Source organism: Lampris incognitus, unplaced genomic scaffold (genome assembly GCF_029633865.1).
Source record: "Lampris incognitus isolate fLamInc1 unplaced genomic scaffold, fLamInc1.hap2 scaffold_119, whole genome shotgun sequence".
NCBI classification, from domain to species: Eukaryota; Metazoa; Chordata; class Actinopteri; order Lampriformes; family Lampridae; genus Lampris; species Lampris incognitus.
This window is the reverse complement of record NW_026611094.1, coordinates 26,512-52,718: the sequence shown is the minus strand read 5'-3', so window position 1 is coordinate 52,718 and position 26,207 is coordinate 26,512. Positions and strand designations below refer to the sequence as shown.

General features: G+C 47.2%; 1 protein-coding gene across 1 annotated transcript in view; it reads right to left on the bottom strand.

Moving 5' to 3' along the window:
* Window positions 1-769: 769 nt before the first annotated feature.
* LOC130132174 (polycomb protein SCMH1) overlaps window positions 770-26,207 on the bottom strand; it is a 41,430-nt gene continuing 15,992 nt past the window's right edge. Inside the window, exons 9-16 of the mRNA XM_056301748.1 lie at window positions 23,125-23,369; window positions 16,597-16,723; window positions 13,112-13,312; window positions 12,283-12,453; window positions 9,945-10,070; window positions 3,452-3,580; window positions 1,234-1,367; window positions 770-954 (exon numbers count right to left, since the gene is read on the bottom strand). Coding sequence (XP_056157723.1) covers window positions 835-954; window positions 1,234-1,367; window positions 3,452-3,580; window positions 9,945-10,070; window positions 12,283-12,453; window positions 13,112-13,312; window positions 16,597-16,723; window positions 23,125-23,369 — 1,253 coding nt within the window. The 3' untranslated portion in view covers window positions 770-834. The remainder of the gene's footprint in view (window positions 955-1,233; window positions 1,368-3,451; window positions 3,581-9,944; window positions 10,071-12,282; window positions 12,454-13,111; window positions 13,313-16,596; window positions 16,724-23,124; window positions 23,370-26,207) is intronic.

Genomic DNA, 26,207 nt, shown 5'->3' with positions numbered 1-26,207 from the left:
CAAAGACGAGACAAGGCATTGTAAACAACATCCAGAACAAGGTTAAAGGAACTGATTTCATCACGGCAGTATTTTCTTAATAAATGTGTTCGTTTTCCTCTCATAAAACACGTCTTTTTTTTTTTTCCTCAGTTGATGTCATCAACAGTAAAACCATGCCTCGAACCGAGACTTTTAACAGAAACACTCCCGACAATCGGGATGAATTTAAAGAATCCCCCCCCCCCCTCGTTCTTTTAGGATTTCATGTCCAACACAAAACTATGAAAAAGGCAAAAAAACCCAAAAAAACCCAAAACCGCGAGTCTGTATGTGAAGCGATGAGTTGGACAGAACGTGGGACGTACTTACGGAGTAAATGTAACGTTACAAAGAGGGAGGCCAGAAAATGGCCTCTTACCGTTAAAAAAATGGCGGCGCGTGACTCTTGGAGTCGTGCCGAAATGCAAAACGAAATGTGTGTGATGCCAAACAGAAGGAGGGCGATATATCCCGTACTACCGTGTCCCATTCTGCCTCCGGGGGCAGGATTGTCCCACACAAAACCACCTGTTCCTCATTACATGAGGCTGGGATGGGGGGGGGGCGCTCCGTTAATGACGGCAGGTGTGGCAGTATCAGATAAGGTAGTGTGAGCTGCTACATGTCATGTTAAGTAAACGCCCGGTGTGCAGTGCAACATGAACCGAGTGTGGCGATAGGGAGGTGTGTGTGTGTGTGTTTGTGTGGGTGGTGGTGGTGATGATGGGGGGGGGGGGGGGCTGGGGCTTTCGAGTCCATAAGGAGGTGGGAAGAGGGTTGACGGCTGGCTGGCTGGCTGGCTGGCTGGCTCCATCAAGCACGCTTTAGCTTGTCGATGTGGAAGGTGAGTTTGAGGGCGGGGCCGAGCTTCAGGCCCATGTATTTCATCATCATGTCGCTTCGCAGCAACAGGAGGGCTTTGCCGTCAATCTCCTGCAACGGGAAGGAGGGCAGTTTTCAGGGAGACATACACCTTTTACTCCGTCCAACAAGTACAACTGTGTAGATCCCCCCCCCCCCGAACATCAATTTCAGAGGGGAAACATATTTCAGGATGAGGGGTTCAATTTGTTTAGACTTATATCATCCTCAGTCATTGTACAGAAACATCATCTGCATGGAACGTGTGCACCAGTTCCCTCGTCCCCTTTTAAAAAGAGCCCGAGTGTCTCCCAAACACAACTCTTCTAAGTGCTGCAAGCTAAAACGTACATGTTTCCTGAAGAGGTCAGCGTGTGGGGCCAGCACCGGGTCAATGACTCTGATGTACTGCATGACGTCCTCCACCGTCCACAGGTTGGGGTCCTGACCACTGGGCCTGGGGCTCTCCCGGAAACTGCCTGATCCTGGGGCAGAGAAGAAGAGCTGTTACCACTCACATTAAACCAATACTACAAACAAACAAGGAGATCCCCCCCCCCCCCCATTTCTCCCAATTGTACCGGACCAGTTACCCCACTCTTCCCAGCCGTCCCGGTCTCTGCTCCACCCCCCTCTGCCAATCCGGGGAGGGCTGCAGACTACCACATGCCTCCTCCGATACATGTGCAGTCGCCAGCCGCTTCTTTTCACCTGACGGTGAGGAGTTTCGCCAGGGGGACGTAGCGCGTGGGAGGATCACGCTATCCCCCCCCCCCCCATTGTGGGAGGATCACCCTCTTCCCCCTCCCCCCCTGAACAGGCGCCCTGAACGACTAGTCGAGGCGCTAGTGCAGCGACCAGGACACGTACCCAGATCTGGCTTCCCATCCGCAGACATGGCCAATTGTGTCGGGAGGGACCCCCGACCAAGCCGGAGGTAACACAGGGATTCGAACCGGGGATCCCTGTGTTGGTAGGCCATGGAATAGACCGCTACGCTACCCGGATGCCCTTTTTTTATTTTGGAATATTCTATTGATCCCAATAGGGGAATTATGCTCTGCCTTTCACCCATCCTAGCTGTGTAGCTAGGAGCAGTGGGCAGCCGCCGTGCAGCACCTGTGGACCAACTCCAGTTCGTCTTGCCGTGCCTTGCTCAGGGGCATAGACAGGAGTACTAACCCTAACATGCATGTCTTTTTGATGATGGGGGAAACTGGAGCACCCGGAGAAAACCCACCGCAGACACGGGGAGAACATGCAAACTCCACACAAAGGACGGCCTGGGATGACCCCCCCCCAAGGTTGGACAACCCTGGGGTTCGAACCCAGGACCTTCTTGCTGTGAGGCGACAGTGCTAACCGCTGCGCTACCATGCTGTTAATTAAGTGGGCCGTTCATTTACCTCAGACAGAAAAGGAAAAAGATGACTAATACGACAGAAGTATTGTTTAGACACAACTGTCACAGTACGCCGGTTTCAACCAGGCCATGCATTAATTAACCTGCTGAGAATACTACTTAATGATTAATGTTGAAATGTGGGAGCGATCGTAGGCTAATTACACACACTGGCATGCTAACAAACTCCATTAAGACTGATTCATCAAAATTTAATTAGATCAATCTTCATCCTACCACCAACACAAGCCACTGCTCCATGTGGAGGATGAATTTGGGTAATTACAATATGTTTAACAATTGTGATCTGTAGCGAGAGTAGGGTGCAGGTGGAGGAGAGGTGGAGGTATGCACCGGAGAGAAGAGGAATTAAAGTCAGTAGGAGCAAGACCCTACACGTGAATGAGAGGGAGGACTGGAATGCTGAGGATGCAAGGAGTAGAGGTGACGAAGGCGTATAAGTTTAAATACTTGGGGTCAACTGTCCAAAGTAACGTGGAGTGCAGAAGAGAGGTGAACAAGAGAGCGCAGGCAGGGTGGAGTGGGTGGAGAAGAGCATCAGGAGTGATTTGTGACAGAAGGGTACCAGCAAGAGTTAAAGGGAAGGTTTACAAGATGGTTGTGAGACCAGCTATGTTGTATGGTTTGGAGACAGTGGCACTGATGAAAAGACAGGAGGTGGAGCTGGAGGTGGCAGAGTTGAAGACGATAAGATTTTCATTGGGAGTGATGAAGAAGGACAGGGTTAGGAACCATTATATTAGAGGGACAGCTCAGGTTGGACGGTTTGGAGACAAAGCAAGAGAGGCAAGATTGAGATGGTCTGGACATGTGTGGAGGAGAGATGCTGGATATATTGGGAGAAGGATGCTGAATATGGAGCTGCCAGGGAAGAGGAGAAGAGGAAGGCCAAAGAGGAGATTTATGGATGTGGTGAGGGAGGACATGCAGGTGGCTGGTGTGACAGAGGAAGATGCAGAAGACAGGAAGAGATGGAAACAGATGATCCGCTGTGGGGACCCCTAACGGGAGCAGCCAAAAGAAGTAGTAGTAGTAGTAGTAGTAGTAGTAATAATGTTTGTTTGTTGTGCCAAAACTGCTAGTAAAGCAGAAATGTGCCAGACCAATGCCCCCCCCCCCCAAATCATCACCCACCCAAACACCCACCTGTAGAATTTAGATGCAGCATTTTGGAGGGGAACCGCAGGCCCGGCGACTGTCCCGTGGAGCTGGGGGACAGGGGACTCTTCTTTAAGTGCTCTGATGCTCCGATGCCATTTTCAAGGAAGGACTCGCCTGAGGACGACATGCAGACACCGTTTAGCAAAAAGATTCATTCAATTCCACCTCTTTTTTTTTTTTTTTGCCTTTACATATCGTTTTTAAACCGCTGCGTTTTCTCATCCCGATCGTAAAGCCTTCTAGGAAGGATCACTGTAACTTAGGGCGGTAAAAATAAATCCGACCTGACTTCAGTTTCATTTAATTCACTTAGAAAACCTATTAGGTTAATGGACGTCCACGAGATAAAAGATCCCTCAGCCCGGTTCGACTGTGGTCAAACAGGAGATTAAACACAACGTGGGAGGATAGATTAAAAAAATTATGCCAACATGTAAACTAAGTAGCGCTGTCAAAGTTAACGCGGTAATCTTTGCAATTCATTTGAAATATTTAATGCGTTAATAAATATTAATGCGGTTAATGCAGCTGTATTTTGTTGACTTCCCGTGGCGGCTGTGTGACGCTCTTTCACAGGCGTAACGAGGGACCCGGCGAACACGCCAAGCTGCAGCACCGTCGGCAGGAAGTGCCCGTTTGGTCACCGCGACATCGCCCTCTGGTGACATTCTTGTGACGTCACAGCAACGTTTTTAAGCGAATGTTGCCATTTGGTCCCGTGGACAACGTTGTCACAACGTTGTGCCTTGGTCGGTTGTAGAAGTCTTTTTTTGGGGGGGGGGGATCCCCCCCCTTTTCTCCCCAATTGTATCTGGCCAATTACCCCACTCTTCCGAGCTGTCCCGGTCGCTGTTCCACCCCCTCTGTCGATCCGGGGGGGGGGGGGGGGCTGCAGACTACCACATGCCTCCTCCCATACATGTGGAGTCGCCAGCCGCTTCTTTTCACCTGACAGTGAGGAGTTTCACCAGGGGGACGTAGCACGTGGGAGGATCACGCTGTTCCCCCAGTTCCCCCCTCCCCCTGAACAGACGCCCCGACTGACCAGAGGAGGCGCTAGTGCAGTGACCGGGACACATACCCACATCAGGCTTCCCACCCACAGACACGGCCGATCGTGTCTGTAGGGACGTCCGACCAAGCCAGAGGTAACGCAGGGATTCGAACCGGCGAGCCCCGTGTTGGTAGTGCAGCGACCAGGACACATACCCACATCAGGCTTCTCACCCGCACATGGCCAACTGTGTCTGTGGTGTTGGCCAACCAAGCCGGAGGTAACACGGGGATTCGAACCGGCGAGCCCCGTGTTGGTAGGCAACAGAATAACCCGCTACGCTGCCCAGACGCCCCTAAATATCCATTATTACAAGCTTCAGTCGTAAGAAGAAGAAGAAAAAAGGATTAATCACAACAAATGGTGCGGTTAATTCATTAATATTTTTTAATCACTCAACAGCCCGACAACTAACATGACCACTGAATGCAAGTCTGGTTCACATAATGACATTCATATTGATGTGTACTGGTTTACAAAAGAGCACGGGCCAGTGACAAATAGTCCAGAACATGGCCTCTTGACTTGTTTTGTTCCTTACAGAGAACTTAGAACCCATCAGCATTATGCACACGAGTAAGGGGGGGGGGCAGAATCAAGATTAGCCAAAAGACAGGTCATCTTCAAAATACTACTTATACTTATACCTACTACTACTACTACTACTACTACTACTTTCGGCTGCTGCTGTTAGGGTCGCCACAGCAGATCATCCGTTTCTATCTCTTCCTGTCCTCTGCATCTTTCTCTCTTTCTCTGTCACACCAGCCACCTGCATGTCCTCCCTCACCACAGCCATAAACCTCCTCTTTGGCCTTCCTCTTCTCCTCTTCCCTGGCAGCTCCAACCTGAGCGGTCCCTCTAATACACTCGTTCCTAATCCTGTCCTCCTTCATCACCCCCAATGAAAATCTTAGAGCATCTTCAACTCTGCCGCCTCCTGCTCCACCTCCTGTCTTTTCATCAGTGCCACTGTCTCCAAACCATACAACATAGCTGGTCGCACTACCATCTTGTAAACTTTCCCTTTCACTCTTGCTGTTGCAAATCACTCCTGACACTCTTCTCCACCCACTCCACCCTGCCTGCACTCTCTTCTTCACCTCTCTTTCACGCTCCCCGTTACTTTGGACAGCTGACCCCAAGTATTTAAACTCATCCACCTTCATCACCTCTACTCCTTGCATCCTCACCATTCCTTTGTCCTCCCTCTCATTCACACATAGGTATTCCGTCTTGCTCCTACTGACTTTCATTCCTCTTCTCTCCAGTGCATACCTCCACCTCTCCGGGCTCTCCTCCACCTGCACCCTACTGTCGCTACAGATCACGATGTCATCCGCGAACATTATAGTCCACGGAGACTCCTGCCTGATCTCGTCTGTCAACCTGTCCATCACCATTGCAAACAAGGGCTCAGAGCCGATCCTTGATGTAATCTCACCTCCACCTTGAACCCATCTGTCATTCCAACCACACACCTCACCACTGTCACACTTCCCTCATACATATCCTGCACCACTCCTACATACTTCTCTGCTACTCCCGACTTCCTCATACAATACCACACCTCCTCTCTCGGCACCCTGTCATATGCTTTCTCTAAATCCACAAAGACACAGTGTACCTCCTTCTGGCCTTCTCTATACTTCTCCATCAACATTCTCAAAGCAAAGGGCTTATACTTATATGTTTACATCATTTTGCACTCAAATGGAGGACTAAATCGGTGACGACATTAGTTTGTTGACAACTGTCTGAATGCACCTGCTGTCTTACACAAAAACCACTGTTTGACTTCACTGTGTTTGACACTAGCTGGTGCAACGTGAGTGTAGGACGTCTGAACACCGACTTCCTCGTTCGAGAATAAACAAATCCTTTCAAACAGTCCAGTGACTTGATTGAAACCTGAGGACATCGGCCTCGTTGAACCCACTTCAAAATGGTTAATACCTTATTCTTCCTCTTTAAAGGCAAACAGCTCTTTATAGGTACAAGAGGAATTTGCTTTTTTTCCAGCAGCAGTAAAATCACCCTGCCCGCTGCACACAGAAAGTAATTAAGCTGTACTGCTGGAGCACGAGTCTAATGTTAGCGTACCGCCGCACCGCCGATCAGGAATATGACACGCCTAAGTGGAAGTCATTTAACCAGTGACATTCTTTGATCCAGGCCTTGTTTCTCCTCTCCCATCACAACAGGGGAAGAGAGAGAGATGAGCAGTTGCTAAGTAAGGAGGAAAGAGTCGAATAAATCTCGACTGCGCATAAAGAGTAGTGCAGGTATGGAGATGCAGCCAGGAGGCATGTGACTGGCAAAGAACCAAAAAAGCAGGAAAATATAAAGTGCAGAGCATGGTGTGCCCCCCCCCCCCACACACACACACAGTGTCGACTGGCTAGTACAGGGCGCTGGGGCGCCGCCCCCTTCAAACATCAAGAGATGAAAATCTACTTTAACATTTTAAATATAATTTAGTTGTATAATGCAAATAATTATGAAATAAAAGTGTTTTCCAGTCTGTCAGCAGCCATTAAATATTGGTTCAAATGGTATTTGGTTGATTTCTGTCTGAATACATATACTTCCTGGGTGAGGGGCGCCGGCCAAACCACACCTCATGTAACCCCTCAAACTTGTGGCGAGCAGGTGACCTGAGGCTGCTGTCTGATCAGTTTTTTCAGATTCTCCATGGGATGCAGTTCCCACTTTTATTGGCAGTGAATTGGTATTGTTTTAATCTTTTTTGCTCTAATGTGATTGGACAATTCTCGTGGCTGTCAATCATGTTCACACCCACCACGACGCCTCGTCTCGACTGTCAGTCATCCACCGTCTACGAACCCTGATAAAATCTATAGGCTACATTGTCCTTCTTCATAACTCTGTGACTGTGTGGACATTAAAGCAGCTGTCAGGTGTGCTGCACCAAGGTAAATTGCGCCCCCCCCCAAATTTTTTTAGCACCAGCCGCCACTGACACACACACTGACATTTCATACCTTTTCCAGAAATCTACTAGGGCCACAAGTTTGCGTCAGAGTGGTGTTGATCCAGAATCTGTCCTTACAAACAGGCCGGGTCAAAGTGGCGGCGGCTCTACTACAGCATGTGGATGGTAAAGTATGATCAAGGCTCAGAGTTTTCAGTTTTTACTGATTTTCACCGAAAAATAGCCAGATATTTTTTAAAAAGAGCAGATCAGTTTAAACTGATTTTCACTCGGATTCTATGTTTCCACGGATCCAAAAGTTGTTCCTGTTCGTGTGAGGTTATGTAACAGTGCCCTCTTGTGGCGAAATTCGGCATGCCGGATGGCTTTGAAAAATAAAAACCGAAAACACTGAGCCTTGAGTATAACCCATGACAAGAACTTACTTAAAAAAAACCAATAATTTCAATTCATTTTTATTTTTTATATTTACTCAGCAGCAGCAACTCAGAATGATCTTGATCTCTCTTCGTAGTTTTAAAAACCCAACTTCAAGACTTAAATGTGCAACATGCAACTTTTTGAGTCAAAAGAAGGCCTCAATTTTTTTTTAATGCCTCTTTTAGCCTCTGCGGCGAGCTTCATTAGAGCCTGCACACGCCTCTTCTGGAACTTTCGTCTGGCACTCAGCTGCTGCCACAACGGCATCTTTGGCCATTTTCTTGCCGCGCTAGCCCGGCCATGAGTCCGTGTGCGCTGGAAATCAAGAATAATGGAAATTATCTTTAGAATGTAAGAACAGTCGATTCCCTTCATTTGGTCTGACAGGAAAGCAGGATAAATTATTTCTAGTGCTATGACTGCACAAAGAAATCCAAATAATTTTCCGTCTCCCAAGTGAGTAATTTAATGCTAAACCGTGAACTCTTTTTTAACATCTGCTTTGGCAAAACCAATGTCCTTTTCTTTCTTTCTTTTTCTTCTTCTCCCTTTGTCTCCCCAATTGTAATTGGCCAATTACCCCACTCTTTCCGAGCCGTCCCAGTTGCTGCTCCACCCCCCCCGCTGATCCGGGGAGGGCTGCAGACTACCACATGCCTCCTCTGATACATGTGGAGTCGCCAGCCGCTTCTTTTCACCTGACAGTGAGGAGTTTCACCAGGGGGACGTAGCACGTGGGAGGATCACGCTATTCCCCTCAGTTCCCCCCAAACAGGTGCCCCGACTTGACCAGAGGAGGCGCTAGTGCAGCGACCAGGACACATACCCACATCCGGCTTCCCACCCGCAGACATGGCCAATTGTGTCTGTAGGGACACCCGACCAAGACGGAGGCAACACGGCGATCTCCGTGTTGGTAGGCAACGGAATAGTCTGCTACGCTACCCGAACGCCCCTACATTCAATTTGTTTGACTGTTTCTGACGATCCACTTTGCACAAAGCAGAAAACTAGAGCAGAGGCAGGAAGCACGAGCGTAGAATGACACAGCTGTCTGCATGCGCTCTCCATCCGCACTGCCACAGCCCGAACCCCACTATCAAACAAACTCACGTAAACCCGGGTTGTTGGGGAAATCGCATGACTGCAAACCATGTAAACTCTTTAATCGAGCCAATACCTAAATGTGGTTATTCAAAGTAACTAGAGTATTGTGTGCATGTAAACGTACCCAAGAAGTGTTATTAGGGAGAGACGACTTGAACAACTAACATTACTGAAACATGTCGCCATCACTGTTACCATCAACAGCTCTAACCATTCACAAGAAATTCACATAAAATGTGCCAAAACCTTTTTCCATAAGGACGACTTGAAAAGCAACCGTTCAGGCATGTGACTAGACAGCTGGCTAGCTTGTCAACATAGCAGGCTAAGTTTGCAGATACGCAAACACTGGTAATTTAGCTACATAAATACAGGGAAATAACAAGCAACATGGCCAGCCATGGTACCCTGCGATAACTGAAAATCAATCAATAACCGATCATCTGATTGACCAATCGACAACAGTCAAAGTAGACCAGCATCGAAGACACATGTATTAGAAATATCACAATGAAGAATCTTGACATACCCAAATTTGCCGATCCAAAACGGCAATCTTCCTCTCAACTGACGACGTGCCACTGACGCACAGCGCGACTGGGGGTACACAGGTGTGGAATTGGGCGTGTTGAGCTCGAGCTGAACGCAAACGAACGTCCTCGAGGAAAGGAAGAAAAATCTCCACGCTCTCCAGCCTAGAGAAGTCCTCAAATCCTCTCCATTTCACTGGGGCATCTCATACCCCGCCGCCCCAAAAAACTTTTTTTTTTTTTTTTTTTTACGGATCTGTGTGATTCATGTGGGTCACGTTTTCAGGTCGGAAAATCCGGTATTCCAGATTAATCCCTGGCAGCATGTGCCACGCTCACTCATTACAGTTTTTCCATTTATGACATGCAAAAACATGACACGCCGTGCAGAAACTGCACAGCGATACCAACCGTCAGTGGAGTGCCGGTGTGTTTTGGCCAGTTTATGGGGCAGGGGGCTGTTGTAGGTGTCCTGGAGGAACCTCTTGGTCCCGAGGCCTGGACCCGTTGTCATTCCATCACCGAAGCCTCTTCTTTCTAAAACCAGCCCGTGCAGAAGATAGAGAATCAAAACACATGATAACAAACATGAATGCATGTTTGCAATGCAAACGTATATTGTACTTCATGAACTTGTCTATAGAAACACATACGATTAGTGAATAGATAATCTACGATTGCTGAATTTGCTGTAGGTAAAACAGATAAGAAAAATTTACCAGTACTGATGTTTTTCATGTGGCAAAAGTGTAAACGGAAGCAAAAGCATCATGTCCTATGTAATGTGACTCCAGAACTTCCAGAACTGTGCTTCCAGGATCCGGATCAGAGTGCATAAATATGGAATCACTACTCTTATTCTACACACACTGCACTGGCTCCCAGTTCACTTCAGGCCTGAATTCAAAATACCTCTAATGTTTCAATGCACCCAGGGACTCGCATCCTCCTCCTACCTGAAGGAGCTGCTCATCCTCCAAACCGCCCACTGCTACCTGAGCTTCAACAACTGCCAGCTCCACACCCCCAGGACAAAGCTCTACACGAATAGGGGATTGGGTCTTCTGCTGAACTGCACCTCGTCTCTGAAATCACCCCCTCCCGACTACCTGAAGGCACACTAACTGTGACCTCTTTCAGAACAGGTCTTAAAATGTTCCTGTTCAGAAAGGCCTTTCCTGCCATTAAGTGTTGTTGCCCACTCCATTCCTCACACCTACTGCAGACTATCTTATGAGGCCTTAATGCCTCATTGTTTATGGTGTTTTTTTCTCTTTTTACTTGTAGCTTTAGATTTGTATATGCATGTCCTCTCTCTCACCACATCCATAAACCTCCTCTTTGGCCTTCCTCTTCTCCTCTTCCCTGGCAGCTCCATATTCAGCATCCTTCTCCCAGTATACCCATCATCTCTCCTCCACACATGTCCAAACCAGGGCTCGAAATTAACTTTTTTCCTCAGTGTCCCACAACTGTCCCGAATTCTACTTTGTATTGTCCCGGATATAACCAACAGTGTCCCAAATTTTAATTCTTGTCGTCGCCCCCCCCAATTATGCAGAATACATATAATCTGATCCTTTTTTGTCACTTAATCATCACACCATGGACTCTGGTCCACCATATAAGTTTAAAATACTTATTCTTTTATTAAACATATGAATATTAGTTTCGGGAGTTTCGGGAATCGGCAGTATTGGGGCTTGCATCAGGGGGCTGTTTATTCAACCACCTCAGCATTTCTTTCTTCTTCTTTTAACTGTCGTTGATGATGGTCTATCACTCTGGCTCTATGAACGTTGCATTGGTGCGAGTCAAGCAGCAGCCACTGGCAGAGTGGATGACGTCCATGATTTGCACGAACAGGCGATTGACTGCCCTATCGTGAGGTGCCGCAAGAACATAAGCCTTCTGTAGTTTCGCCGTTCACACGTTTTTATTAAATTATTCAAATGCCAAAGTAACGTCTAGATAATCATAATTAATGACTTTGCAAATAACACCTATTTCGAAGTTTACTTTGACATTTTTTTTCACTGTCCCGGAATTGTCCCAGACAAAATATATTTGTGTCCCAGTAGGATTTTTATGGTCCCCCGGGACATCGGGACATCGTTAATTTCGAGCCCTGGTCCAAACCATTTCAATCTTGCCTCTCTTGCTTTGTCTCATAACCGTCCAACTTGAGCAGTCCCTCTGATATAATCATTCCTAATCCTGTCGTTCTTTGTCACTCCCAGTGAAAATCTTAGCATCTTCAACTCTGCCACCTCCAGCTCCACCCATCTGTCTTTCCAACCGCACACCGCACCACTGTCACACTCTTATTGCTATTAGGAACCAACATGCACTCATTCTAAAAGGCTGGACCATTACCACTGTGGCAGAAAATGCAGCAAAAAAGTAGATATATAGAGAAAGCAGCCAAAACCATGCACATCTATATAAACAACATTTAAAGTCTTTTTTTACATAATTAAATTTGAATATCCAAGCCAATATTTGGCATATCTAGTCTAATCTAATCATCAAAATTATAATATTCAAGTTTCCATCCATCCATCCATTATCCGAACCGCTTATCCTGCTCTCAGGGTTGTAAGGATGCCAGAGCCTATGAATTTGAGGTGTTTGTGACTATTGCAAATATAGGATTGACATGTGCCAGCTCTTACACACAATACAGTGAACATGATACCAGGGTAATCATGTGTACACAAAAGCACTTTTAAAGAGCAGTGGTGCTGACCTGTGGTGTATGTTTGGCTGTCATAGTGCAGGCTCCCTCTCGCTACAGGCTGGTTACCAAAAAGAGGGTCGCAGTGTAGGTTATGACAGAGTTTCTCCAGGAAGCGAAGGACGTAGGTGACGCTGCTGACGGTGGGCAGGGTCAGGGTGTGGTGCTGCTGGTCAAAGTAAGCTGGATGGGGGAGACAGAGGACGAATGCCAAAGAAGGTCAGTCTGTAGATCCCATGTTGCTAAAAGACATTCTACTGTTTCAGACTGTGCCAGTAATAAAAAACTACTGCGTTCCGTAGGCGTCCGGGTAGCACAACAGTCTATTCTGTTGCCTACCAACACGGGGATCGGCGGTTCGAATCCCCGTGTTACCTCCGGCTTGGTCGGGCATTCCTACAGACACAGCTGGCCGTGTCTGCGGGTGAGAAGCTGGATGTGGGTATGTGTCCTGGTCGCTGCACTAGCACCTCCTGTGGTCGGTTGGGGTGCCTGTTCTGGGGGGAGGGGGAACAGCATGATCCTCCCATGCGCTACGTCCCCCTGGAGAAACTCCTCACTGTCAGGTGAAAAGAAGCGGCTGGCGACTCCACATGTATCGGAGGAGGCATGTGGTAGTCTGCAGCCCTCTCCGGATCGGCAGAGGGGGTGGAGCAACGACCAGCACGGCTCGGAAGAGTGGGGTAATTGGCCGGATACAACGGGGGAGAAAAAAGGGGCGGGGGGAATTAAAAAAAACAAACAAGCTCCACAAGTACAGCATCACATGATGGGGAAAATATGTAAACAAACAACAAGATGGTACGTTTGCTCTTCAACAGAGTCAAAATGGCTTCCATACCTGAAATGACCTCCCCGCCGTGGCCAGCCTTGAGGAAGGAGAAGACGGTGCCCTGGTTGTATGCACAGTCCACACACGCTTGGACACACTGCTGCAACACCGAGGATGCCCGGCCTGGCCCGAAGTGGTCTGGCAGCTGCAGGATCCGCCGCTGGTCCAGGTGAGGTCCCGCCTTGCCATACTTGTTCAGGTACACACACACTAAAAGAAGCGAGTCAATGGTCGGTAAAAGTGAGCACAAGCGTCAAATCTCCGTAAATTTCACGGTGAATTAGGATGGTGTAAGTACATTTAACAGTACACAAAATCGGTATAAAACATTATCTACTTCTCCACTACATGAACAATGTCAGTTAAAATGTATTTCCAGAAAAGATACACACACATGTATGCAGACATAAGGTGCTCTCAAACATACATTGTGTAACATTGTCGGAATGGTTTTTCTGGCACCGGCAGTGGTTTTCCCTGTTCACACATGCAGCTTCTATCTGTAAGATTTACAGATAGCGTTTATTCACACAGGACTCCACAATGTCTTCTGTCTTGTTTCCTGCTTGTATAAGATGTCTATATATCGTAAACTACCAGGGCTGTAAAGATCCATCGATCCGGATCAATGTATCGATCCAGATCGATGTATGTATCGATTCAATGACCAGCGATCCATTATCATCGATGCAAAGTGAAAACATCAATCTATATCATCATCCCCCCCCCCTTTTCTCCCCAATTGTACTTAGCCAATGACCCCACTCTTCCGAGCTGTCCCGGTCACTGCTCCACCCTCTCTGCCGATCCGGGGAGGGCTGCAGACTACCACATGCTTCCTGGAGTCGCCAGCTGCTTCTTTTCACCCGACAGTGAGGAGTTTCGCTGGGGGGGGACGTAGCGCGTGGGAGGATCATGCTATCCCTCCCCGAACAGGCGTCCCGACCGACCAGAGGAAACACTAGGGCAGCGACCAGGACACATACCCATATCTGGCTTCCCACCCGCAGACACGGCCAATTGTTTCTGTGGGGCCGCCCGACCAAGCCGGAGGCAACACGGGGATTCGAACCAGCGATCCCCGTGTTGGTAGGCAACAGAATAGACCGCTACGCTAACCGGACGTCAGATCATCATCTTTAAGGTACGCCTAGCATTGTGAAAATTTTAACACTCAATATCTGTAAACCACTGAGCACACAGACAGAACCTTGTACATCCACGGTGACGAGGCATAGACGTGCATGGTTTATGCTCATAACTGGAAGGCCATCAAGGGCTCTTTAACTGACGAAAAACATCTGTGCTTCACCATGAGAAATGTGGCACTTTATAGCGAGCAACAAGAGGTCTATTTTTATTCTTTTTATTAAAAAGAATAGATTGTTTTTCATTTAAATGTCTGGAAGAGCTCAGTAATAAAACTGTCATCACTTGTGATTTACACCCCTATAAACTATGGCATCTGTCATGTGATTCTTATTCATTATCTCCGCCAGGAGGTGGCCTGGAGGGGATTATGCACTTGGTCGCGCGTGTGTGTGTGTGTGTCTGTGTGTGTGAGTGGGTTTGTGTGTCCGCGGCTGATCTTGCAAACTACTGGACCAATGAGTTTAACATTCTTTGTGCACAGTTCTGACTGTATGATGAAGAACCTCGCGTGCGTGCGGTGATTAAAAACCTCCGAAAAGCATTTGTTCTCGCTATCGCCGCTCGCTCTCCTCATTCGATCTCTAGCTCGCTCGACCAACGCTGCTTTTCATCGCTGCCCGCTCTGAGTCAACCGTGCACATGCGTGACTCGCATCTACGGTTGAGTCGGATCGGGCAGCGATGGTGTCAAAATCAAAACATTATGTATTCGGGTGTGAGTCTTGAAAGTAAACAAGGAGTCGACCGTACTTCGCAAGCCAGCAAATCATTCACCGCTGAGCTCAGCACAGGAGATCAGGAGGAACTCTGGATGAACCCAAAATAGTTCACCTTATTCACCTCGCCGCCATGCAGAAGTGCCGTAGTCTCCAATGTTGAAATGCCATTATAAAAACACAATTTGGTTTTTTTTGGTGGATCCCCCCCCCCGCCCCCCTCTTTCTCCCCAATTGCACCCGGCCAATTACCCCACTCTTCCGAGCCGTCCCGGTCGCTGCTCCACCCCCTCTGCTGATCCAAGGAGGGCTGCAGACTACCACATGCCTCCTCCCATACATGTGGAGTCGCCAGCCGCTTCTTTTCACCTGACAGTGAGGAGTTTCGCCAGGGGGACGTAGCACGTGGGAGGATCACGCTATTCTCCCCAGTTCCCCCTCCCCCTGAACAGACGCCCCGACTGACCAGAGGAGGCGCTAGTGCAGTGACCGGGACACATACCCACATCAGGCTTCCCACCCACAGACACGGCCGATTGTGTCTGTAGGGACGTCCGACCAAGCCAGAGGTAACACAGGGATTCGAACCGGCGAGCCCCGTGTTGGTAGGCAACAGAATAGACCACTACGCTACCCCCTAAAAATACAATTTCAAGAGTAGGATTAATTAGTCACAGCTGGAAATCATCTCAGTAGCTAAAATAAAACATACCTCATGGCTGAGCTATGTTTTCTTACCGTTGTTTTATGAATGAAGGTCAATCAGCAGAGCAGCCATGTGTTCTCATTCATTTTATATCATGAAAACGCCGACGGTTAAACACTAATGAAGTCTTTTAATAAAGGCTTTGAAATGACGATAGCCCGATCATGTTAGAGTTGGTCGCATTCGTCTGCCTAGGAGGTTGCACATCCACAGACTGACAGGCAAAACGTTTGTATTAGGTAGTTTTTTTTTAGCTTGAGCGCTGCATCGACTTGGGTGCTGCACAATGGCAGGAAAACGTTTTTTCTGTCTGTGTGTGTGTGTGTGTATTTCCCTTCTTAAGGGAGGCGAAAAAAGGGTTTGTCGCCAAGTCTGAGCACCGGAGAAGGGGCGTGCACTCCTCTAGCTTATTCATTGTATTTACGCCTTCTCGATTTTCCATATAACTTCCCCACACAGGTGACTACTTTTTATTTCATCCTCTGAACAAACTGAAAGAAGCTCTCTTATTTTCAACCATATTTAACACCTTTTTAAATATGGCTGAAAAATAAATCTCACACTTCATCTGCTGTGCACAAGTTGCAAATATATTGCTGGTGATTTGTTACTGGCTCCTGTATAAGTGTTTTAAAACACCAATTTGATGAGTTTTGTTCACGCTATCATAATTTGGTAATGCTTCTGTAAATGTTACTAGGTCTCGAGTCGGCAAATTGCTGATGGAACTTTCATGGATTATTGGCTCGATTATCAAATTGAGGGAAGGTTTTAGGGCAAATCTGAATGAGGTTATAGTGTCCATTACTGCTCTATATCAGCAAATGTGTGGCTAAATGCCACATAGCGCCCTATCAGAGGCATTAGCGATGTAGTTTTAAGGCCTATCCACCTGTAATGACATTATGTATTTCCATGTACCTGTGGGTGCCTGTAGTGCAGAGTTGGGGATGGTGGCGTTGTCCAGGGGTACAGTGCTGGTGTCAGGTTCTGGAGTGCTGCTGGTTGGGGATGTGGGCACTGGGTTAGGGGCCACCCGTGGTTTTCTCTGAAAATGCAGACACACATATAACAGCGTCTCTCATTTCACTGCTTCATTACAGCTTTAGTTGACACATGGCGCATGCATTGAATTCTAAAATGTAATTTTTTTTGGGGGGGGCTCTCCAACTGTATCCGGCCAATTACCCGACTCTTCCAAGCCGCCCGAGTCGCTGCTCCACCCCCTCTGCCGATCTGGGGAGGGCTGCAGATTACCACATGCCTCCTCATATACACGTGGAGTCGCCGGTTTCTTCTTTTCACCTGACAGTGAGGAGTTTCGCCAGGGGGACGTAGCGCGTGGGGGGATTACGCTATCCCCCCCCCCCCAAACAGGCGCCCCGATCGACCAGAGGAGGCGCTAGTGCAGCGACCAGGACATATATCCACATCCGGCTTCCCACCCGCAGACACAGCTAATTGTGTCTGTAGGGATGCCCGACCAAGCTGGAGGTAACACAGGGATTCGAACCGGTGATCCCCGTGTTGGTAGGCAACGGAATAGACTGCTATGCTACCCGGACGCCCCTAAAATGTAAATCTTACACGGTGCTTTAAATAAATGAAGTAAGTAAACACTTGGCTGCGTTCTTCACCAATGCTGCTCACGTAGCCCAACTGAAGGACTTGGCCTAGATTAGTAAATAACACTTTCCATGTGTGAGGGAGGTATGGTTGCTACTAGGGCTGTCACAATATCCGATTTCTCCACATGATTATCGCGGCCGGAAGAATTCACGACAACGACATTATTGCGATTTCTATAGAAATTCAAAAAATCATAATAATGCTACCAGACAAATTCATTTTAAGTTTGTTTATTGTGCATTTTGTCTCCTTTTTTTTTTTGGCAAATGAATTACATTCAAAATATGAGTGTAGGGAGGTGGAGAGGGAGTCTGTAACCACAACTGTACCAAAGCGTACAAAAAGAATGAGTATACTTAACGGATAGTGAAAAGTCGATTAGATGGACTGATAGAAGATCCACATGGCCTAACATGTGTCGTCAATACAATGTCAACTGAAACAAAATCAATTGCGGAGAGCGGGGGACAGAGAGTCTGAGTGTGAGACCACAGACTGACAACTGAGCACTCTGGTGTACTGTGATTTAATATCCACTGACCATGGCCTTACATGGTTTTTTTCCTCTTCCCATTTTTCATGACATGATTTTGTGCGGCAGTAGTAGTCACACGTTGTGGCAGTAGCTAGCTAGCATAGCGGTTTGACCAAGTTCAAACCAGTTTGAGTCAATGCCAAACCCCACAAAGGATGCATGGATTCAGAATACACATGACCCCTGGTTATATTTTTACAACTCAAATGAACTTATTAATTGCAAGGCTGGGAAATAAAAAAAAACTCAATTTAAATAAACTCAACCACATCATCAGTCAATTTTCAAAGGTTATATTTGAGCAAAAGGGGAATAAAAAAGTTCCATATAGTTAACTTATAAAGTAAATATACTCCACTTCACGATTTCCTGGTTATCACGATCAGTTCATTTCAGTTCAGTTCTCTCAACAAAAATACTCTATTTCGGGATTTCCTGGCTGTCAAAAAACCAAACCTCAAAACAAGGAAGTATTCCCAACCACAGTTCAATTCAGTTAACTCACAAACAAAAATCCACAAACCCCCAAAGCTTTAGTCAAGAGGAAAAAAGGCAAAAAGAAAAAAAAGACAAATGGTCAGCCGGCTTTCGCTGACTCGTGGTGAGTGATTATTAAGCTGATGTCGAGTCTCCAGAGATGTTCAGCTGTTGGATTTTCGACAAATTCCTTGAGATAAGAGGAGATGGGGCATCCGGGTGGCATAGTGGTCTATCCCGTTGCCTACCAACTCGGGGATCACCGGTTCGAATTCCCGTGTCACCTCCGGCTTGGTCGGGCGGCCCTACAGGCACAATTTGGCAGTGTCTGCGGGTGGGAAGCCGGATATGAGTATGTGTCCTGGTGGCTGCACTAGCGCCCCCTCTGGTCAGTCAGGGCGCCTGTTCGGGGGGGAGGGGGACCTGGGGGGAACAGCATGATCCTCCCACGCGCTACGTCCCCCTGGGGAAACTCCTCACTGTCAGGTGCAAAGAAGCAGCTGGCGACTCCACATGTATCGGAGGAGACATGTGGAAGTCTGCAGCCCTCCCCGGATCAGCAGAGGGGGTGGAGCAGCGACTGGGACGGGTCGGAAGAGTGGGGTAATTGGCCGGATACAATTGGGGAGAAAAGGGGGGAACACCCCCCCCCCCAAAAAAAGAGATAACAGGAGATGATTTTTCACGAGGACACATACAAATATATAACAAAAGTGGACTCAGCACAAGGCAGAGGTCTGGGTAGGCTGACAAAGTGGAGGTCTAACTTCTCGCTGCTCTTTACTCACCGGCGTCAGTCGCCATACTAATTTTTGCGACTCATAAAGGAATGTAAGGGGCGGGTCTTTTCGAAAGGGGGTAAATCAGAGCCAAATCACTGGTGGAAACACATTTCTTACTATTTATAAAAACATAATTTTGCCAATCGCCACACTAGCTAGTTACTGCATCACGTCAGGTGTGTGTGTGTGTGTGTGGGGGGGAGGGAGACAAAGTGAGAACGGAAAGAAACGGAAATGATTTAAGCGGCGCTGGATTGTTTACACGATATTATCATATGTGTATTATTAACACGATATCAGTATTTCAGTTTTTAAATATCACGGTTATCGTCAATACCGGTATATCGTGACACCCCTAGTTGCTACCTTGCTACCAGGCTTGGGCCCTCGTTTCTTTGGGATCTTGATGGGTTCTGCCTGGTTCTGGGACTGTTGCAGAGACACCCTCTGTGCCCAGTTGGCAGGTAGTCTGCCTCTTGGCCGCCCTGGGCCTGTCACTGGCCGTCCTGGACCGGCCATGGCTCCCTCCAGCCAGCCAGCTCTTTTGGCCCAGCCCAGCTGCCAAGAGAGAAAGGAGAGACAAACGGAGGAAGAGGGTCAACTGAGGTCAACTGCCAGGCTGGTGATGCAAGATTTTGCATTGAAGTAGAGCACCGTGGGGCAAATAAAGATGAAGCAATCAGCGACTCCTCACATATCAGAGGACACACGTGGAAGTCTACATCCTCCCAAACCACCTAAAAAGTCATGCAAAGGGGCGTCCGGGTAGCGTAGCGGTCTATTCCGTTGCATACCAACACGGGGGTCACCAGTTCGAATCCCTGTGTTACCTCTGGCTTGGTCGGGCATCCCTACAGATCATTAAATAGGCTGTGTCTGCGGGTGAAAAGTCAGTTGTGGGTCTTTGTCCTGGTTGCTGCACTAGCGCCTCCTTTGGTTGGTCAGGGCGCCTGTTCGGGGGGGAGAGGGAACTGGGGGGAATAGCGTGAGCCTCCCAAGCGCTATGTTCTGCTTGCGAAACTACTCACAGTCAAGTGAAAAGAAGCTGGGGACTCCATATGTATCGGAGGAGGCATGTGGTAGTCTGCAGCCCTCCCCGGATCAGCAGAGAGTGTGGAGCAGCGACCGCGACGGCTCAGAAGACTGGGGTAATTGGCTGGATACAATTAGGGAGAAAAAGGGGGGGGAAATTTCCACCCCCCCCCAAAACATATTTTTTTAAAATAAAAGGTCATGCATTATTGACAGGATCAAATGTTTTTCACTGAATACCTTGAAATTGATGATGTGTGAATGATGACTATTGGTGCTTTCATCAGATATTTACACACAAATAATGCTAAGAGATTATCTTTAGTAATGTGGATATGATGACCAAGCACGTATTCATTGTTCATTTCACTCAGCTAAAATAGTCTAATAAGTTGGGGAAATAATTTTAATTTACTGTAATGCAAGCTCTGAGACCAGGGAACGACAGCATTTGAGTAATACCCCCACATTACCATCACCAAAATCCCACACGATATCTCGTCTCGTATTGGCTTGGACACGTGGACGAATATATCGACAATCGTCGATTGGCTGAGTCCACTTGGTGGTTGTTGTTTTTTTTTTGGGGGGTGATTTTTTTTGTTAATTTAATAATCTGAGAAGTCAGATTGTTGCTGTCCGATCAATTGATGCTGAAAAGCAACGTCAATTCGTAACTCATATTTGAGAACCAGACCAAAAACTGTATGTGCAGTTGTGCACCCTCGTCACTTAATGGTATAGTTGTGCTATCGCCACCTGTTTGTTCGTTTGGAGGCTGCAAGCGGAGGCATCCTTCTCTGACGCCACTGGACTCTTTTTTCTTTTTTTTTCAAATCGCGTCAGACAGCTGTTCAGCCTGTCTTTACAGCTTATTGTGTAGAAAGCAGGCAGGGTGGAGTGGGTGGAGAAGAGTGTCAGGAGTGATTTGCGACAGAAGGGTGCCAGCAAGCGTTAAAGGGAAGGTTTACAAGATGGTTGTGAGACCAGCTATGTTTTATGGTTTGGAGACAGTGGCACTGACAAAAAGAAAGGAGGTGGAGCTGGAGGTGGCAGAGTTGAAGATGATAAGATTTTCATTGGGAGTGAAGAAGAAGGACAGGGTTAGGAACCATTATATTAGAGGGACCGCTCAGGTTGGACGGTTTGGAGACAAAGCAAGAGAGGCAAGATTGAGATGACTTGGACATGTGTGGAGGAGAGATGCTGGGTATATTGGGAGAAGGATGCTGAATATGGAGCTGCCAGGGAAGAGGAAAAGAGGAAGGCCAAAGAGGAGGTTTATGGATGTGGTGAGGGAGGACATGCAGGTTGCTGGTGTGACAGAGGACGATGCAGAGGACAGGAAGAGATGGAAACAGATGATCCGCTGTGGCGACCCCTAACGGGAGCAGCCAAAAGTAGTAGTAGTAGTAGTAGTAGTAGTAGCTTACTAAACACCTCAAAGTGTTTATTTTGTTTAATTAAAGAGTAGCCTACAGGCTTTAATGTTTCCGTAAAATTAAGATTTTCACGTTAATGTTCAAGCAAACTGGTATTGTTAGAATCGTTTACCAGCACTACTCATTTGTAAAGACAGCAAATTACTTCATTTAGCTTCTTCGACGAGCTCTTCCATGGTTGCATTGGCCGGTGGTGGCAGCCGGGGTGTGTGTGTGTGTGTGTGTGTGTATATATATATATATATATATATATATATATATATACACACACACCCACACACACATACACACACAATCGCTGATTGTTGGGCTGACCGTGGCTGATGGGAAAATATTAATATATCGCCCAACCCTAGTTTCATGATATTACCATATTTGATATTATGTTGATATACTGCCCAGCTCTAGGTTGGGCCATACACTGTGCTCACACAACCGTCAACCTGACTGATGAGTAAGTGGAAGTTCATTCAAATCCTACGGAGCTGAGTGACTGGTTGATGTTACACAGGCGACTGGGTTATCACCTTAAAAAAAGCTGACCAATTTTTAACTTCTGGCACCGCCCCTCAACAGCCAATTCAATGTTGTTCTCTTCGTTTCCCTTCTGACGTGACAAAAAGTTCCATGGATAAATGTTCCATCTGCAGTGATCAAAATGAAAGCGTATTGCCGCTACCCAAGATTTCCTCGTGCTTTCCTACAACTTTCACTTACAAGAGTACTGCGATACAGCTGGACAAACAATGCCTGGAGAAAAGTTTCACAGTGTTATTTAAGAAAATAATGCCACACAAAATCCGCACAGGAAATGTAATAATATTTATAGCTTCAGATTACAATAATTCCCACTGATCCAAAACTTTGTGGCTACACGACAGAATAATAAAGAAACATCTGGAATCTTAAGCACCACACATAATAAACGAGAGCTCGGTGACTCATTAGCTGAGTTGATGGATCTGTGAACACTGTGTAAGGAGAACAAGGAACGGACATGACCAGGTCTATCGTTCACACTAGGAACCCATTTACACTTGGTTTTAAAACGCATTTTGGGCGATCGGATCACAAGTGGACAGTGAGACACATCGCCGTCTACACCTGATTTCGTTACTCTGAAGAAGAAGATTTCGTTATGTCCTTGCCGGGGACGCATCAGGACGCATTAGCGTTTACACTACCAAAGGTATGTGGTCAGATGCGTCCCAGACCACCTCGGCAAGTGGTTTGAGTAACCGGGTCACAAAAAGTTTTGGTGGTCGTTTACACTTGTATTTAGTGCTGTCCACTTGTGGTCTGATTGCAAAAAACACATTTTAAAACCAAGTGTAAATGGGATCAAGGTTAAAAATAGACTGAAATGTTTCCTGACAGCCATTATTTTAATCAGATCCCTTTTGCATCACCATTAACAGCTGTTACAAATGTAAGGCAGCAGAGGTGGCTGGTTGATTACAGAGACTACCTCCAAACTTGTGTTGCGCTGGAGCAAAACTCTATATCCCTATCGATTTTGATGATGACCCCTCAGACCTCCTTGGTTGCCTACCTTACTGCCGGGCTTAGGCCCCCGTTTCTTGGGTATTTTGATGGGCTCCAGGCCTTTGCCTGGCTGAGTGCTCTGCGGTCCCACCGCTGAGCCCTTCTGGCCCCAGGGACTCGTTAGCTTAGCTTTCCTGCGTCCGGGCTTACGTCCTCTCTGACCTGGGGGTCTGCCTACCGTGGGGGTGGGATGCATGGCTGAACTCTCCACACTCCCGTCTGTTAAGGCCCCAAGGCTCTTAGGTAGCACCACTGAGAGACAGATATAGGGAAGGGGGGACAAAATGGTACGATACATGAAAAAGAATGAAAAACAAACAAACAAAAACAGGCATAGAGGAAATTCAGCAAACAGGATTCATAATGTAAACATGGTGGTTATATCAACAGTAGGGCTGTGTGATATGACGATATACATCATGTGAAGATAGAAAACATTTATCAATTCATATTAAGCTGTATCGTATTTCATTGTGTCACAAATCACACTCTTTACGGCAATATTTTTCGTCATTTGGACGACCCTTTCCGCTCTTTGCACAGCACGGACGCTGGCGGGAAATTTGCTTGAAGGCAATACAAACCAACATGGAGGACAGCGAACGTAATGCAGAATGGGGTAATTCCGAACAGAAGGAGTCCGACCAGCCAGGACAAAACAAGGGGCTTGCACCTAAAAGAGGGGCTGCTTCTATCGTATGGACACGGTTTGGGTATGAAAAGTCTTGACACGGACCAGAAAACCGTACTTTGCAAAATATGCCGCACTCTGGTCCCCACAACAGATTCAAACACCGCTAGCCTCTTTTGCCACCTACGCAAGAATCATGTCAAACAGTACGGAGACGGTCTATAGATGAGAGCCGCAAAAGCACAGTCGAATGCTCAAAATTTGCGCAAAGGTTCTAAACGAAAGCAGAAAAATAACCAAATATGAGTAAGTCCCTTTTATTTGTCAAGTATAAGTAACGACCACAGATAACCAGGCTCGCTAGCCCTTGGCTAACGGGTCGGACTCTTTAGTCGACTAGTTAACAGTCGCCCATGATGTAGAGGACCCAGGTTCGCGTCCAGGTTGCGGAGGATTCCGGGCTACCCCCTGAATTCGCTACATTGGTGTCAGAAGTGGGATGGTGAGACGTGAGGCCATCAGTAGCATGTGCGCCCAGAGGCGTGAGGGAGCTGATATGCTGAAGTGCAGGGACGCATTTCCTGAAGGAGAGGGGTCATGTAACGATCACGGATGAATAGACTCGCTAGCCCTTACCGGTCAGACCCTTTAGTCGACTAGTTAACATAGTCGCCCGTGATGTGGGGGACCCGGGTTCGTGTCCCGGCTGTGGCAGATTCTGGACTGCCCCCATAATTCGCTTCAAAATGTAATAAGAAATAGGCCTTTCTATGTGGTCATTTTAAATAAACTATTCAGTCACGGAATTTACAGAAAATGTGCTATATTGTGATCTGTGTCATTATCATGATAAGAATGACCTATATCGTGATATGTATTGTTATCACGATATGATTGACCTATACCGTGACATGTATCACTATCGTAATAAGAATGACCTATATCATGATATGTATTGTTATCGTGATATGAATGACCTATATCGTGATATGAGATTTTGGTCCTATCGCACAGCCCTAATCGGCAGAATCTTGTAGAGTCTGGGGACCATTGTGTAAAACGGCAAAACCTCAGTTACATAATATTCAGAGCAGCTAACTCCAGTGTTTCCCCAAGATTTTCTCTCCAGATGAAGTGGTAGACTTTCCAGAGCTACAGGTGCCGTCACACAGGTGCTATGGTGAAGGACTGGTTTATTGACTTTCCCCTGGCGAGGTGGCGGGTTACTTTCGCCGGGAGGCCCATTCCACCAAGACAATGGTAGGGAAAATACTGAACTCTAACCCTGCATTCACGGAGGTAGAACCACTCAAAATATACAAGCGTTGGCAGGAAAAACAATGACTGGTTCATCGTCTGAACGGTGACAACAACGTGAGATACGGAATCACACCGACCGCAGGATGAGCGATGCGTCCGACCAGACGCACCCATAAAAGACTGTGGAGAAGGCTACAATGACCCACTTTGCATTCAGATTGTGTGAACAAAGAGGTTGCTTCTGTTACATGCGCACAAACACACACGCTTACAGCCTATAGTATACACACCCTTGTGCAGTATGTCTGCCTATTGGTATCTATGAGGCTATGTAAAGGTTGCATGCAATTTTTATCATGAGACTGAAAGTATGTTTGCAATTATTAGCATCTCATTTCTCGTTATTTAACATTGTAAATACAATATTCATCCAATTCTGCAACATTTCAACACACATAATAGTGTAATCTTTATGACGCCAACTGTTCAGTCGAAAGAATAACCGCATATGGAGACCTTTTCTAACAGCCGAGCCGGTGCAGTTTAAACCAGACAGTAACACAGAGGAGAGGGTCACATCTCCTTACTGGTTAAACAACTTCTCTCTCCCCCAACTTCCTTCCTCCCCTCAGATACAAGCCTCTCTCGTGGGCAGTCACGGCTACACAAACAAACCCAAGGCCTTAAAGAGACCGTGCAGCAAGCGTGTGTGTGTGTGTATATGTGTGTGTGTGTGTGTGTGTGTGTGTGTGTGTGTGTGTGTGTGTCGTATGCTTATGCAAAACCACAACAGTTATGCTGTATTTTGCATGTGAGTGTATAAGTGAACGAGGTGAGAGAATGACAGAGCCTAGGGTCGTTTCTACCCGTGTAGTGTAGTGTAATGGAGGCGCTCACTTATTTTATGAAAGAACTCCCACAGTCATAAACTCAAGGTTATAGGGGCATTCAGGTAGCATAGCAGTCTATTCCGTTGCCTACCGACACGGGCATCGGCAGTTCGAATCCCCCTGTTATCTCCGGCTTGGTCGGGCATCCCTACTGGGGGGGGGGGGGTAGCGTGACCTTCCCACACGTTACGTCCCCCCTGGTGAAACTCCTCACTGTCAGGCGAAAAGAAGCGGCTGGTGACTGACTCCACATGTATCGGAGGAGGCATGTGGTAGTCTGCAGCCCTCCCCGGATTGGCAGAGGGGGTG